The 14623-nt window shown below is 53.3% G+C and overlaps 4 protein-coding genes across 4 annotated transcripts; 2 read left to right on the top strand and 2 right to left on the bottom strand.

Annotated features, from left to right (window-relative positions):
• Positions 1–2512: 2512 nt before the first annotated feature.
• Positions 2513–4193, bottom strand: CKM354_000415300 (uncharacterized protein; the record flags this gene model as incomplete). Its single annotated transcript, XM_044799381.1, has 2 exons — positions 2513–3728; positions 3856–4193. The coding sequence occupies 2 exons, from the start codon at positions 4191–4193 to the stop codon at positions 2513–2515; spliced, it is 1554 nt and encodes a 517-aa protein (XP_044655316.1).
• Positions 4194–5391: 1198 nt separating this feature from the next.
• Positions 5392–7390, top strand: CKM354_000415200 (uncharacterized protein; the record flags this gene model as incomplete). Its single annotated transcript, XM_044799380.1, has 4 exons — positions 5392–6393; positions 6452–6587; positions 6661–6885; positions 6948–7390. The coding sequence occupies 4 exons, from the start codon at positions 5392–5394 to the stop codon at positions 7388–7390; spliced, it is 1806 nt and encodes a 601-aa protein (XP_044655315.1).
• A 415-nt stretch (positions 7391–7805) lies between these two features.
• On the bottom strand, positions 7806–11092 carry CKM354_000415100 (uncharacterized protein; the record flags this gene model as incomplete). Its single annotated transcript, XM_044799379.1, has 2 exons — positions 7806–9817; positions 9865–11092. The coding sequence occupies 2 exons, from the start codon at positions 11090–11092 to the stop codon at positions 7806–7808; spliced, it is 3240 nt and encodes a 1079-aa protein (XP_044655314.1).
• A 1056-nt stretch (positions 11093–12148) lies between these two features.
• CKM354_000415000 (uncharacterized protein) lies at positions 12149–14280 on the top strand (the record flags this gene model as incomplete). Its single annotated transcript, XM_044799378.1, has 2 exons — positions 12149–12357; positions 12411–14280. 2 exons carry the CDS (start codon positions 12149–12151, stop codon positions 14278–14280), a joined length of 2079 nt encoding a protein of 692 aa, XP_044655313.1.
• Between the last annotated feature and the right edge of the window lie 343 nt (positions 14281–14623).

The raw sequence follows: 14623 nt of genomic DNA, 5'->3' as shown, positions 1-14623 counted from the left end.
CAAGCAAATGCATCCATCCACTCCAACACCTCGTATTGCCCCCGTGCTCTCTTTACTTCCTGATCGCCCGAAATCTTGCTTTCTGCACATGCACACATTTTCGCTGCCGCTAGGCTGCACTGCTGATCAGGGTATCTAAATGCCGCGACGCGTTCGTGGCGCGGCCCTCTTACTATCAACGTTAGACTTTCAGCTTTCCAGCTTGTTTGCCACTCACGGGCGCACCACATTCGTCGCAAGTTGGCAACTAGCTTTTGCATATTTGATCTGCAATATGCCACATCCAGAAAGTCGGCCGCTTCGAGGCTTGACAAGGTTCCCGAATTCAGCTTCAGCAAGAATTGACAGCCCACGCCACAGTTCTGACATGCATGAAACGTTTCATGCGAAGAAGGGAAAAGGAAGCAAACAAACGCCTCGTGTTGTTGCATATTGTCGCGTGAACCGCATCCGGGTCTAGACTCTCATTACCCTCTTTTCCTAATATTCCTAGATTGAGGCTTTTTGGCGCCTAGATTGCTGACGACTGCTTCTCAGCACGAACTGCACGAAGGAAAAGTTGGCATTTCGAAACAATTTTCGCCCGTCTGGTTTCAAGCTTATTCGACTGCAAGCGCGGGAGAAATATGCTCACAAAGCTGTTATAGTCTACTCTGTTGCGATATCCTGGTGAGGGTCATCTGCGAGAAATGGAGGTAAGTTCTACGCCGGCGAGAGTTGACTTTCGAACTTGCACACTCAGTTGTCCTACCTCTTGCGCTCATTATCTTGAATCAGACTACTGAAGTCGATCAGATGATTACTACTTCTCCCACAATAGCGGCAGAGTGCCTTGAAATCTGCCATCTCCCGTGTTCATTCACACACACTACTATTCTCTCAAAGTCCGCGGCCCGTCGTGTGGCTCCTCTTCGCCGCGGCCTTAATTAGTTCTACTGAGGCTGGAACACTACTCCAGCCTCACGAACGCGAGGTCAGATGATCCATTCTTTCGGGCCACTTGATACTTGGTATTACTTTTTGTGTGGCACACCTGTTGTTGGGAGTTAACGAATTAGAGTGCGGAGTTGGCTCAGCCACGGGCGCTTACGAGTGGTTGATAGAAGAGGATGCATGGTCACGGGACTGAGTGGCTCAAGAGCACTTACTTACTTTCGTAGAGGGAAGAGAGTTTTGTGTGAGGGTTGGAAAGTTGGGAGTTGGAATGGAATGGACATGTGGTGGTATTGTTGGATGTGATTTGATGGGCGTGGGGGTGGGAGGTTGAAGAGAGAAATTTGTAGGTTCGAAGGGTTTGGGGGGAGAAATTTGTGAGCCGTGTCTAGACGATTGAGCGGTGAGCGGTGAGTATCGTCGAAAGGTATCTTGACAATGGGATGGGATGTGATGAGACGGGATGGGATGAGAGAAGGGGCGTGGCGGTGGTTTGCGACGACTTGTTCACCTTCGTCTCGTTGCAAGCGAGATGTAGCGACCACACCGCTCAACTCATCAGCACTCTTTAGACAGTATCCTTGTCTCACGCTGACAGATCCATATCATGCCATCATCATCGTCTCGCACCGCTCGTTCAATCCTTCACTTCCTCTTCGCTTGCCGTGGCAGCTAGCTCATCATGGATGACGACGATCATTGTAGGGCTGATTGCTGAAGCGAGCTGTAGAGTCTCCAGGAAGTTGATGCCTCGAAAGAAACGAGATCCATCGCCGTCATGGCGAGCTTCCTTCGTCAGCTGTGGAACAGAGGTCTTCTTTTCGAGATAAGCACTAGATATGTTGATGCTGCTTTGGGCAGGTTGAGAACCCTCGTTGCTTTGTAATGGCTTGTAGGGCTGAGATGGGTGAGGGAAGGATGATCAGACGCACTGAGCAGTTGCGAAATCAGATGGCGGATGGGGCAGGGGATTAATGATGGAGAGCGAGACCGGACGAGCGAGGAGAATGTCTCGTCCTGCAGCAGTAAATGAATGCAAAGGGAAGCAGCGCATTGGCTTGGAGTAGACTTTTGATAACAATACTTTCACTCGTGGTGCAAATCGTTCAGCACAACCTCATCTCTACTTCCCGTATGAAACAACTTCCCGTTGCTCTTAGCAAGCTACCCGATCGGGTCTTGAGACTGCGTCTTGAAATCTGAATGCTCGGCATGCTCCCATTGGAAAGGAGCATTATTCGACTCGATTCGTAGTACGAGAGGACCTGAGTTCTCAGAAGTCGTCAAGCCAGAATTGAACATGAATTGGAATAGGATTGCGTACAAGTCCGATCAGAGTTGACCACGTCAGCCGAATAGTATACGCGCGATCAATACTCGAACCATCTTGCACCATGATATTGGCTCTCCGCTGTGTTGCGTTTCGTAATCAGGCCAAGGTAATCGAGCCGTGCTTGTTTGGAAGTCTTGCTTCTGCCGCGCTCGGAGCATCGAACAGATTCAGACCTGAATAATCCTCTGTAGACGCAAAGAGACAAGCGTCCAAGATCCACGTATACGTCGTGGATGTCAGAACTGCTCATGTCGTCCGTGGTCTAACAACAACCCGGAAGTCCTTCGGCTTCACAAACCAATAATTCTCCGTATCCAGTACGCCAGACTTATCCAGCAGCTCAAAATCGAACTTCGAAACAATCATCGGCACAACCTTATTGATCTCCAAGAACGAAATATGCCTCCCAATGCAAGTTCGCGATCCCAGACCAAAAGGCATAAACATGCTGTCCATAACCTTCAATTTCTCAGCACTACTTTCAACCCATCTTTCAGGTCTGAATTGGGCTGCATCAGGACCCCAGATATCTTCATCGTAGTGAGCGACCCAGGTATTGATGCCTAGTTCGGTGCCTTCGGGGAAGTAGTGTCCGAAGAGCTCGATGCCTCCTGAGCCCTTTGGGACTTCGCGCCAGAGCGGTAAGCCAGTGGCTGCGCAGAGGCGAAGACCTTCTTTGATGCAGGCTTGGAAGTAGGTGAGTTCTTGACTTTGTTTGAAGGAGACGCGGTCAGCGGTCATTTTTCCATCTTGAATTGCTTGGTCTAGTTCGGCGCGTAGGCGTTGAAGAGTGTGTGGGTTCGCGATCAAGTGCCACAGAACGCTGCTCAACGAAACAGCAGTGGTATCTGATCCGGCGATAATGTTCGATATTCCGATCATGAACACATTGTATTTGGTCATCTTCTTGTCCGGATCCTCTTCGGCGTCCATTGCAAGGCTCAGGAAGTCTCTCGGCGTTCCTTCTTCTGGCTGATGTCTTCTCCCGGCCTCCTTGTCTGCAACTCGTTGAGCTTCCTTTTCTGCTATCATTTTCGTGTTGAATTTCATCAGGTAGGTCCGTGCTGCCGCGCCTGAACCAGGAACTTTCTCCATAATCTTGTAGAGGAATGGATATGCCCATGAGTACACGCCAGCTAGAGAGGAGAAGATCAAATTGGCATCTAATGATGCCATCATGTTCTCAATGTCTTTCCCTGCGTCCAGGAAACCAAATCTACGACTGAAGGTGATATTGGCAATCACATCGAAAGCGTAACATTGGAGCCAGTGATGCATGTTGACCGTTCTGCCGTCTTGACACATCTCGACGAGCCTCTGGTTGAAGATATCTTGCGCCGCCTCCACGTATGACTCGTAGTGCAAAAGACTTGACATGGCATACATGCTTTGGAACTTGCGTCGCGTCTCTGCGTGGCGCTGCATATTGCGATCTGGGAATAGAGTCCATCGATCTGGGGATCTACAATCACTGTAAGCCAGAATGATCTCTGTCGTCCTCGGAGTGTTTTCGATCATTTTTGCGCAGTCCAATGGCTTGTGCTGGGAACATGTAGCTGACTGGGGGGTCTCGCAGCTCATCCACTTACGGGTGTTTCCATCCTTCATACCAGCTAGACTTGGGCATCTTTGACCCTATACCATACACTGCCTTCTCCGGACGTGTGATCGAGAACATGTTTGGACCGAGGCGAACAACCGGAGCATAGAATTGTCCATCTTTCGCATGTTTTCGATGTAATGCGATTTCTTCCCAATGGGCTTGCCCACTATAGATGCTGCGTAGAAATGAAAGTCGAGTGAAGCGTGCCAGGAATGGGCCAGGTATATCTTTTAATGGCCCGAATAAAGCTTGGTAGAGCAAGTAGATGGATCTGACCAGTACGGCTGCGCCTGCAGCGTACAGCATAAGCGTGGTTAATACCATACTGTTGATTGATGCCAATAGATGGCGGAGGACGGTGAATTGTCTCTCGATGTAGAAAAATAACAATGATTCGGGCAAGGTGACGTCGTTCACCAGAGCTGCTGAGTCTCACATGTGGCTTGCAAAGCAGCACAGGACAATGTCGAGTGACAGCTGTATGTTGGCCCAGCGAATAGGAAGAGGTTGATAGAAGACTCGTAAGCTGTATGCTGACTTGCTTGATTATATTCCATCCTCGGCGCCGTGAAGTCACAGGTGGAGGGGTCTCCTTCGAGGCCCTGAACGGGTAGAAGGGTCGGGAGATAGCAAGTGAAGTGCGAGAGTTCGCGCCAGCGAACGAACAGGCTAGCTTTGCCGGGTGTTCCGTGCAACGGAAGCATGTGGGGTGGATGTTGGCATGTTGGTATCGTCCCTAGCAGCAGCGAAAGCAAATCGATATAGCATCAGCTACATCAATCCAAGCAGGCAGCGCGAGAATTAGTCCATCTCCGAGGCAGAAGGTGCGCTCCCGTCCTTCGAACCAGGCCAGGAAGCGCGACCTACGGCAAAGAGACAAGAACGAGCATTCAGCGTCGACACCATCAGTCCATGCGAACACTGTCGACGTACAAGACCATGCTCTCAAGTTCCAACGCCGTGCCTTGTGGTCGATCACTATGCTGGATACATACTGAAGATTGATCTCACCATCGCAGACATGGAACCCCGTCTGCGGTCTTGGCAATATGCACAAATAAACGTCAACTTCACGTCTTCATCGCGCTCGCGTTGCACAAGGACTGGGATGGCACAGGGTCTCAACTTCCAATGAGAGCGGCAGCAACTGTCACCACGACCGTATCGTGATGCCGCTGTGATGGCAGGAAAGCAACATGCACCTCTTCTGCCACTGCCACGCCTCGTTTCATTGCGAAAGCAGCTCCCAGCACTTCCTGTACTGTTCCGGTTGCGAAGAACGTCGCAGACATGAGCGCGGTTTGTCGTCACCAATGCATGTTGCTGTTTGTTCTTCACATGCGCAAGGCGCCGATCATGACACGGTAATTAGTCCTGCTGGCGACACACCAGCACTCATCTTTCCCTCAAGTGCTCACCATCTTCTTTTCCGAGAAGTAGTATGCTGCTCTCTCGTTTTTCCTTCACGGCAAGATCTCAGTCCGTGTCTCGATTTGTCAGGTATCGCTCAGTGTCGACACACATGCCAAAGCCGACTATTCGGCTGCCAACTCTGATTCAACGGCAAAAGTCAGCTCAAGCAGAGATCGTTCCACCAACATCGCGCAGTATGGCTACTCAAGCAGCAGGATTCGAGCACCCTCCCCAGCCTAAAGCTAATTACTTCGATGCCACTTCTGGCGCTACTGAGCCAGTCTGGGTGCGCACTGAGCCCTACTCAAATCGACCCCAATTCTCGAAGCTCGATCAAGACCTCGAGACAGATGTCGTGGTCGTTGGCTCGGGAATCTCTGGTGTACAGACTGCCTACGAGCTCGTCACACGTGGCTACAATGTAGTCATGCTCGAAGCTCGCGATATATTGAGCGGAGAAACAGGCAGAACATCCGGACATCTGGCCAGTGCTCTCGACGATGGCTACTCGAATATCGCGAGCAAGCATGGTAAATCTGGAGCTAAGATTGCCGCAGAGAGCCACCAATGGGCGATCAATCGCGTAGGTGAATTGGTTCAGAAACACCACGTCAACTGCGAGTACCGTAAGCTGCGTGGAATCCAGGTCAGCCAGTATGACCGTGACAAACAAGCCAAAGATCACTACAAAGAGATTGAGGAGCTAAAGGAAGAAGTGGAAAAGGCTCAGGAATTTGGCATCAATGTCAAGTTCGAGCAGGGCTACAAAGTCAAAGGCTGGGATGGCGAACCCGATCAGCGAGACGCAGCCATTTTCAGCGACCAGGCCACCTTCCATCCTACAAAATACGTGAATGCTTTGCTCAAATTCCTGGGCAAGCAGCACAACTTCAGATGCTACACGCAGACTCGGGTCTCGGACACTCAGGAGAAAGGCTTCAGTATCGGGTCCATTGGCAGCAAGACCTCTGTCGAAGTCAAGACATACGAGGGACACACTGTGACTGCTAAAGATGTGGTCATGGCAACGTGTGTGCCACTACAGAAGCTCAGTGTCATCGCTGAGATGGAGTACATGAGGACATATGCTCTTGCCATCAAAGTTCCAAAGGTATGCCCAGAACAACGACTGAGGCAGCATGAAGACTCCTGCTGACCACCATCCACAGGGATACGTCGAAGACATTCTCCTTTACGACTTGGCCGAGTCCTACAAATACATCCGTCTCACTGAAGCTGATGCTGAGAATGACTACATCGTCATTGGCGGCTGTGACCACAAAGTCGGACAGGAAGATCCAGAAGGTCAGTATCACCATCATCGCGTTGATCAGCTTCTCCAACACATTCAAACTAACCCAACACAATGCCTTTCCAGGCCGCTTCCAAGAACTCGAAACCTGGGTTCGTGAACGCTTCACCAAAGCCGGCTCAGTCGACTACGCCTGGTCAGGCCAAGTCTTCGAACCAGCAGACTACATGGCCTTCATCGGTCTCGACCCAGGAACTCAACACACCTACATCATAACAGGCGACTCCGGCAACGGCCTCACCCACGGCGTAATAGCAGGCGAGATCATCGCTTCCGAAATCGAAGGAAAAAGTAAACCTATCCCCTTCCCTTCATCCCACACTCCTCTCCAATTACTAACGCTATTCGCATAGCCCACCCCTGGACCCCTCTCTACAAACCCACCCGCATCTCCAGCCTCCTAAAATCCGCCTCCAAAATCCTCTCTCACGACCTCCAAATCAACGCCCAATACAAACGCCATCTAACCTCCGACATCGAAGACCTCGCTTCTCTCCCTCCCGGCTCAGGCGGAGTTCTAAACCCCAAAACCAAAAGCCCCATCGCAGTCTACAAAGAAGACGACGGAAGTGACACAGTCCATAAATTCTCAGCTCTATGCCCACATATGCAAGGCATCGTATGCTGGAATCCAACAGAAAAGAGTTGGGATTGTCCCGTGCATGGTAGTAGATTCAGTAAAGAAGGCAAAAATCTAATGGGGCCTGCGAAGGGGAATTTGGCGCCTGTGGATGGGGAGGAAGGGTCAGAGAATGTGGGATTGAAGGAGAAGGTGATGGGAGTGGGAAAGGCTTGAGGCAGCCTGTGCAAAGAGGGGCCGAGAAGCATCTCTTTGGGTCGAGGAGAATGAGAGACGAAACAGAACTAACAAGGTGAAAAATCAGACCACCACAATACAATCGCGGTCTATCAGTCAATTATGCATGCATGCTTCTCTCTCCCACTCTCTTTCTCTCTCTTTGTCTCTCTCGCTCGACTTAAAACAAGGAATAATAAAAAGAAGTTTGTACTCTCTTGCCCGAATCGACTTTGAACTCCTCGGCAAGCAGCAACTTTCAAAACAAGACCCGCTCATGCAAGCTGCTGCTCAATGCATTCGATCGATCCTTATTACCAGAAAAGAAGAAAGTCCCATATATCGATTTCCTTTCCCATAATCTTTCATTCTACGACCTCGAGGTCCCATCGGATGCAATTGGCGTTCCATTCCTTTACAGCCTCAATTCGTTCAATATCTTCTGCGCCATATTTTTGTATTGCCATGTGCCACCGTCCACTTTCTTGAATTGGATTCCGTGTAAGCTTAGCAATGGAACTTTGACAACAAAGATTTCGAACTTCAGAGCCAGCCCTTCGCCAAAATCGTTTTGTACGTGCGTGCTCGTTTCTCCTGCGGCACGCTGTTGAGCTGATGCTCGAGGGTGGCTGGTTGGGGGATCCTCCTCGCTGTCTTCCTCCGAGGCGCCAGTTGTGTAGCTGGGCTTCTTGCGGGGTGTTTTCGATGGCTCGCCACCGGCCTCTGCAGACTGTTGTTGTTGGGATCGGAAGCCTCCGAAGCTAATTTTGCGTTTGTGATGGGTGTCCACAGGAGGCGTGAGTGGCGCTGGTGCCGCTTCCTCAGGTCCGGTCTTCGGAACAATGCTGGGGGCATGTTTACAAGAGAAGCCACCTTTAACTTCTCTATACTCGACGCCCAGCTCTTGCAATACTCGTATCAGGTCCGCGCGTATGAAGTTCAGGGGCTTGCTGCTGGTCGTGCTGACGCTGAACAATCCCTTCAAGTAGACAGGTTTCATGTTCGGACTTCCACTGCCATTCTTGGTGTCAACTTCGTCCATCAACTCCGCATCGGTCTCCTCGGGCAGGTCTGCCTGGCCATTCCGAGCCTGCTCGCGTCTCGCCCTGCGAACCTGCATGCTCTCTTTCCGAGAATGTCCTAGAGATCTTGCCCGAGTAGCAAAAGCACTCGTTGGCTTTGCTGGTCCTTCGGCGTCAGACTGGGCCTCCCGTATGCTACTGGTCTGATCGAACGACACTTTACGGTTCTCCGAGCTTCCCGTGGATATCAACGGTGGACGTTTAGATGATCCTTCGGACGCGCCGCGTTTCGTCAGGCGTCTTCGGATGTCGCTCGAGTTGACACTGACAGATCGTCCGAGCCCATGACTCCGTTTGGAAGGCGTGGTCGAAGGTGGCGGCGTCTTCTCGTTCGTGGCATCACCAGCGGCAGCGGCGGCGGCACCTGGCGGCACCAATAGGTCACTCTGTTTGCTTGCGGCGGTCTCCGGTCGCACTCCTTCCCGTGTTTGACTAGCTTCACGATTCTGACTACGATCCCGCGTGCGTCGCATGCTGAAGCTCTTTCTCGGTGTCTCGCTGTTGTACCTGTCCAGCGATGAAGGTGGGTGGTTGGGCCTCTCAGACCTTTCGCGTTTGCTGAACCTCCTAAGCAGACCACCAGCGACACTCTCCTTGCGGTTATGAGGCGGCTTCTCCGGTTCGACGATCGTCGGGTGCTGCGATGTCGATGTGGCAGTAGGATGAATATTCCGCATATCCTGAGTTACCTCATCCTCTCCATGCGTACGTGCGCGGGGCCGCGATCGCCCACCAGTAGGTTTCTCGCCGGCCATCTCGTATGCAGAAGAGTTAGTATGTGCAGGCGCAGGCGCGGGTAGATCCACCATGCCGAGAGGCTTCTCTCCCGCTACATGCGGCATAGAAAGGGCACCAGGATTTTTCTCCTTTGCCTCTCGTTCGATCTTCTCCTGCGCCAAATGATATACAGATATCAAGGGGTGGAATGCGTTCAAAGGATCTGAGCCCACCTGAATCGCCTCAGCCGATGGTGTATTCAGGGTGTCCCTACTAGTGGTTGAGCTTCTCCTTTTATAGAAATTGAAGACGCCTCGCCTTTGGTCGGTCTCTGGTGGCGGAGCGGCAGCACGTTGACGTTGCATCTTGATCGCGTTCTGGTAGTCTGCCGATTCCACAACCTTGGTCAGCTGCGTGGTGATGTGCTCTGCCGTGCCAAAGTCGAAGCCCGTCATTTTGTCAATGACAGCCGGATCAAGGGGCAGGATCAAGGGCTTCCGCTCGGGCAGGTAGTTCTCCGGAGGTCCATTAAATCCTTTGGTCATCCAGGGATGTGTCATGATCTCCTGCAGTGATGCACGTTCCAGAGGGTTTGTAGTCAGCATTCGCGCAATCAATCCTCGGCATTCTGCGAATCGTCAGTAGGTGCAAGCTTCGATACATCTCCTCGCTTACCGTTACTCAGCCAAGGTGGATACTCGACGAAGCCCTTTTTAATCTTGGCATGCAATTGCGGCATACTCTGATCGTCAAATGGTACCTTGCCACAGACGAGCACGTATAAAACAATTCCAAAACTCCACACATCCACCTCGGGGCCAGTATATTGTTTCGCTTGTAACAGCTCCGGAGCCGCAAAATATAAACTTCCACAGAAGGTTTTGAGAGTGCTCTTAGGAGAAAACAGATTGGAGAGACCAAAATCGATGATCTTGATATCCCCCGTCTTACTGATGAGGATGTTCTCAATCTTCAAATCCCGGTGTACGATGCTGTTCCGGTGACAATAGTCGAGAGCGCTTGCGATTTGTCTGCCAAATTTGCGCGCCTGCTTCTCCTTAAGTCTTCCATGCGATATGATATAATCGAGCATTTGACCACCGTTGACGTATTCGAAAAGCATGTACCAGTGGTAGTTTGTATGGACGACGTCCCGCATGCCGCAGATGTAGGGATGGTCGACCAAGGTGACGATGGCAGCCTCTCGCGCGGTGCGGACTTCTTTGCTATGCTCTGCCCGCTCCCTCTCCGCCTGGGTGCGGTGCTCCTCGCCCTGGCTATTTCGCGGCACAATCTTCACGGCCACCTGCTCACCCGTCTCCTTGTTTCTGGCGAGCTTCACCTTGCCCATGCTACCTGCACCAATTGTTTTACCAAGTTCCCAGGTCCCGGAAGCTGCATCCAGTGTAGTCCTCCGCCTGAGGTTGGTCGGCTGCTGTCCTGACCGGGCGTCGCTGCCTCCGCTGGGAGCGGGTGTGGGCTGATCATGGTAGCGAGATGACGTCCGCGCGTGTGATGAAGGAGCTCGTAGGGAATCGGTCCGCTGCGGATGAGCACCAGTGCCGTTCATGGCGGGCTCATGCGAGTCGCTCCGTCGCGACGAGGAGGAGGGAGGTGCATGGGGTTGAGCTACATTGCTCTGCTCGTAATCGTGGCGCGCGACCTTTTCGAGGTTGCCAGAGGGCTGACGACTGTGCGATGCGGGCGTGTTCGAGGCTTGCGATGTGGACATTGACCGGCGGGGCGAAGAAGGGCCGGCGGATGGACGGTGCGAGTTGGAGTGGGTGCGATGGGGCAGGCGGGCAGCTTCACGGTCGGAGGAGTAAGCAGCAGGCCTCGACTGGGGAGAGGTGGTGGTCGCTGGACGAGACAGGGCAGCAGTTGGCGACGCGGCTGCCGACATGTCGGAGGAGGAGGTAGAGGCAGTGGTAGCGTGCGGGAGTCTCCCAGAGCCGGGCTGCGTCGGTGCTGCTGCTGACGGCGCGGGATGGCCTGAGTGGGCGGAGTGGTGCCTGGCGCTGCTGCTAGCGGACCTGCTGGTGCTTGCTGGTGCTGAAACGCGGTGGAATTATTAGGGTAGCGTGGCCAGGTTCATGCAGGCAGGGCAGCAGTGGGCCTGACCTGGCGGAGGCTCACGCTCACGCCCTGTGCTGCGGCGCCGATGGATGCAGGTGGGCGGACAGTGACGTGTGCGACATGCGGTGGTATCGATGCTGCGCAGTGGGATGTGGTGTGTGTGCTGCGGTGTGCGGTGCGGGCAGGCAGGCCAGCGATGATGCGATGCGGTGGGCTGGAAGCAGGCGTTGGCGTTGGTCGGTCGTGGGAGCGTCGTCTCGCGTGGCTTGCGCTGTGATGAGGGTTCACGCGTGCTGCTGCCCACTCCCGAGCGGCGTGTACCAAAGATATCTCCCTCCACCACAACGCTCAATCTCGTCCAATTTCGGCTGACTGGCCCGTCGAATCTCACGCCGGCACGACACGCGCGCCCTCGTTCATTCACTCACGCCCGGCGGCCAGCACGTGATGAGTATGTTGGTATGCTGTTGTAGAAGATGGTATTCGTGTCGAGTGAAGCACCCGGCCAAGTGAGACCTCCCAGGTGGATGCAGTGGGGAGCAATCATCCGCTCCACCAACCATTGCCCGTCCTGCGTCTGCTCTTCATTTCCTGAGCCGGCAGTGGACCGTGCCGTCGAATTCTAGAATTGCCAATTGTAGCACCGCTTTGCATACAGCGTCATCCCTCGCACAGCAAACATCCCGCCTCGCTTCTGCAGCCGTGAAGGAAGGATTCGGCACTCGTCCACCACTCCCGCACCATCTCACCATTACCGCAACTCTCTCCCTCCGCGCAGCATGTGAAAGAAAGCCACAGTGGAGCTAGGTAGGTCGCCGCGCACGCGTCATTCCGCCCGTACAGACCGTCTCAATGTGCTGGCCATGTGAATGCAGACTAAGACATGTCCTCTAAGCGCTCCAGAGCCGCCTTCGAAGACCGCGATACTCCCCCGAGCCACGCCCCATATGCACTATACGGCACCCCGCTACCGCCCTACGATGAGCAGACGAGAGACGATGGCAGCTATGTGCCCATCTGGAAGCAAGAGGTGACTGATGAGAGGGGCAGAAAAAGGCTGCATGGTGCCTTTACCGGTGGCTTCAGTGCAGGGTGAGTCGGAGCTGTTCTTATACGGAAGCCCCTCTGGCTAACGAGATCTTCAGTTACTTCAACACTGTAGGCTCCAAGGAAGGATGGACGCCGAGCACGTTCGTGTCTTCGCGATCCAATCGCGCCAAGGACAGCAAAGATGCGAAGCAGCAACGCGCCGAAGACTTCATGGATGAGGAAGATCTGGCTGAGCAGGCAGAGGCGACAAAGCTAGAAACACAAGGATCCTTCGCTGGGCTGGGCACTGGTGGTCAGGATGGGAGTGCTGGTGGCATGTTCTCTGACTTCTTCAAAAACACAGGCGAGACCAAAGGCGTCAAATTGCTTCAACGAATGGGCTGGCGGCAAGGTCAAGGGATTGGTCCCAAAGTCAAGAGACGCGCACAAGGCGACAAGACGGGCGAGATGCACTTGTTTGCTCCAGAGAACACGCGCATGATCTCGCTGGTGCGCAAGACGGACAAGAAAGGACTGGGCTTCGAGGGCGAAGGCAAGCTTCGGGAAGACTCGACTGCCAAAGATGACGATGAGGACAGTGGAGAAGACTCTCGGATCTTGAGCCGGTCCAAGATCGGACGGAAACCGAAGCCACTCAAGAAATCAGGCTTCGGCGTGGGCGTCCTCAACGATGATGGCGAGGATGACGAAGATCCCTACGCTGTCGGACCGAGTATCAGCTACAACCGCATCATTGGGCAAAAGAAGAAGAAAGGAGGCCTGGTCGCAAGCAATGCCAACCCGAACGTCATCAAGCCGACATTTCAGCCCTCCAAGAAGCTCGTCCAGCGTTCGACCAATGTCAACAACTTTCGCAAATGTCACGATGGACGTTTACCTCTGGACGGCTTCGTGCTTGCGGCCGCTGCCTTGACCATAAGCGAAAACAAATATCCACCTCCTGAGGTACCACCAGGCTGGAAGCCAGCATTACAGTCCTCTGCCTCATCCAGTACGCCGTATATGTCGACCGCGGATGCTGCAAAGGCTTCTACCCTAGACGCGAAAGGGCGTGCCGAACTGCTAGGAGAGCAGCAACTGCCCTCCAAATCCATCTTCGACTTCATTACCCCAGCACAGCGCGACAAGCTCGCCTCCGCCAGTGGCCGTAATGACCTTCCAGCCGCACTAAGTGAAAAGGCTCCCGAAGGATACACCCAGAGTGAAGCCGAAAAGCATCGAACTCTCTGGGATCTGGTTCCTGACCTCAGCAAAGAGACTGCCGTCGCAGCTCTCGCCCGCGGTAAAACAGGCTGGATGCCCTACAGCGAAGATCCTGAGAAGCGAGAACGATACAAGTACTTTCTCGAATTATCCACCGGCCAGCAAAACTCCCTTCCTTCGCGAGCTACAGGCACCAGTCTGGAAGAATGGGCCAATGAATTGCGAGAATTCGCCGAAGCTGCGGAGATTTTCAAACCTGTTTCGGGATACATGGCGAGTCGGTTCACTTCAGGTTCTGCTACGCCGAAACTTGCATCTGATGCCCCGGATTCTGCTTCGCAGTCCGCGTCAGCGAAAGAGGAAGATCCCGCGGTCAAAGCGGCGAGAATGGGAATGTATGGTCCCTTGACAAGGAAACGTGAACAGTTCTATCCAACACGATTGCTCTGCAAACGATTCAATGTTCGGCCGCCGGCAAACGTTGCGGCGGGGAGCTCAGCCGCGGAAGATGCTGCGGAGGCAATGGAGAAGGCTGAGAGGCTGGACTTGGTGAGTAAGGTCAGTCTGGAGAGGATGATGAGGGATGCTGGGAAATTTGTGTCGAGAGGAACGGAAGGTGGGAAAGATGAGCGTCAAGAGACCGGACCAGCGAGTGGGAATGTGAGAGCGCAAGTCGACGTGGAGAAGAATGAGGCCTTGGAAGGAAGTCGGCCCGGAGAAGACGTGTTCAGGGCGATTTTCGGGAGTGATGATGAAGATTGAAACCGAATAGTGGTCACAAGCCGTGTTGGCATACAAGGTCCTTCCTGTTGCGTTGACTAGTCTCCACTGGTTTTTCAAGCTCACCACTAGGTGATCATTGCAGCTCTCACCAGCAACGATGTCATTGTCAATTAGGTCGAAGGCTACAACAGTCGGCTTGCCCTGTTGTATTGATGGATCTGGGATCTCATTGGCGGCCGCTAAAGAGGGGAGGGCGGATGCAAGGCTGCTGTCCACCATGCCCCTCTGATGCAAGTTGGTACTAGCGTTCGTAGTCGTTCACAAGTTCACGTGAACGTTCACGTAGATCTGCAGACATCCGTGATCGTCTCCAACGCGCTAA

The sequence above is a fragment of the Cercospora kikuchii genome, assembly GCF_019650295.1.
Source record: "Cercospora kikuchii DNA, contig_00002, whole genome shotgun sequence".
In the NCBI taxonomy this organism is placed as follows: Eukaryota; Fungi; Ascomycota; class Dothideomycetes; order Mycosphaerellales; family Mycosphaerellaceae; genus Cercospora; species Cercospora kikuchii.
The sequence above is the reverse complement of the archived record's forward strand: the minus strand, read 5'-3'. Positions and strand labels throughout refer to the sequence as shown.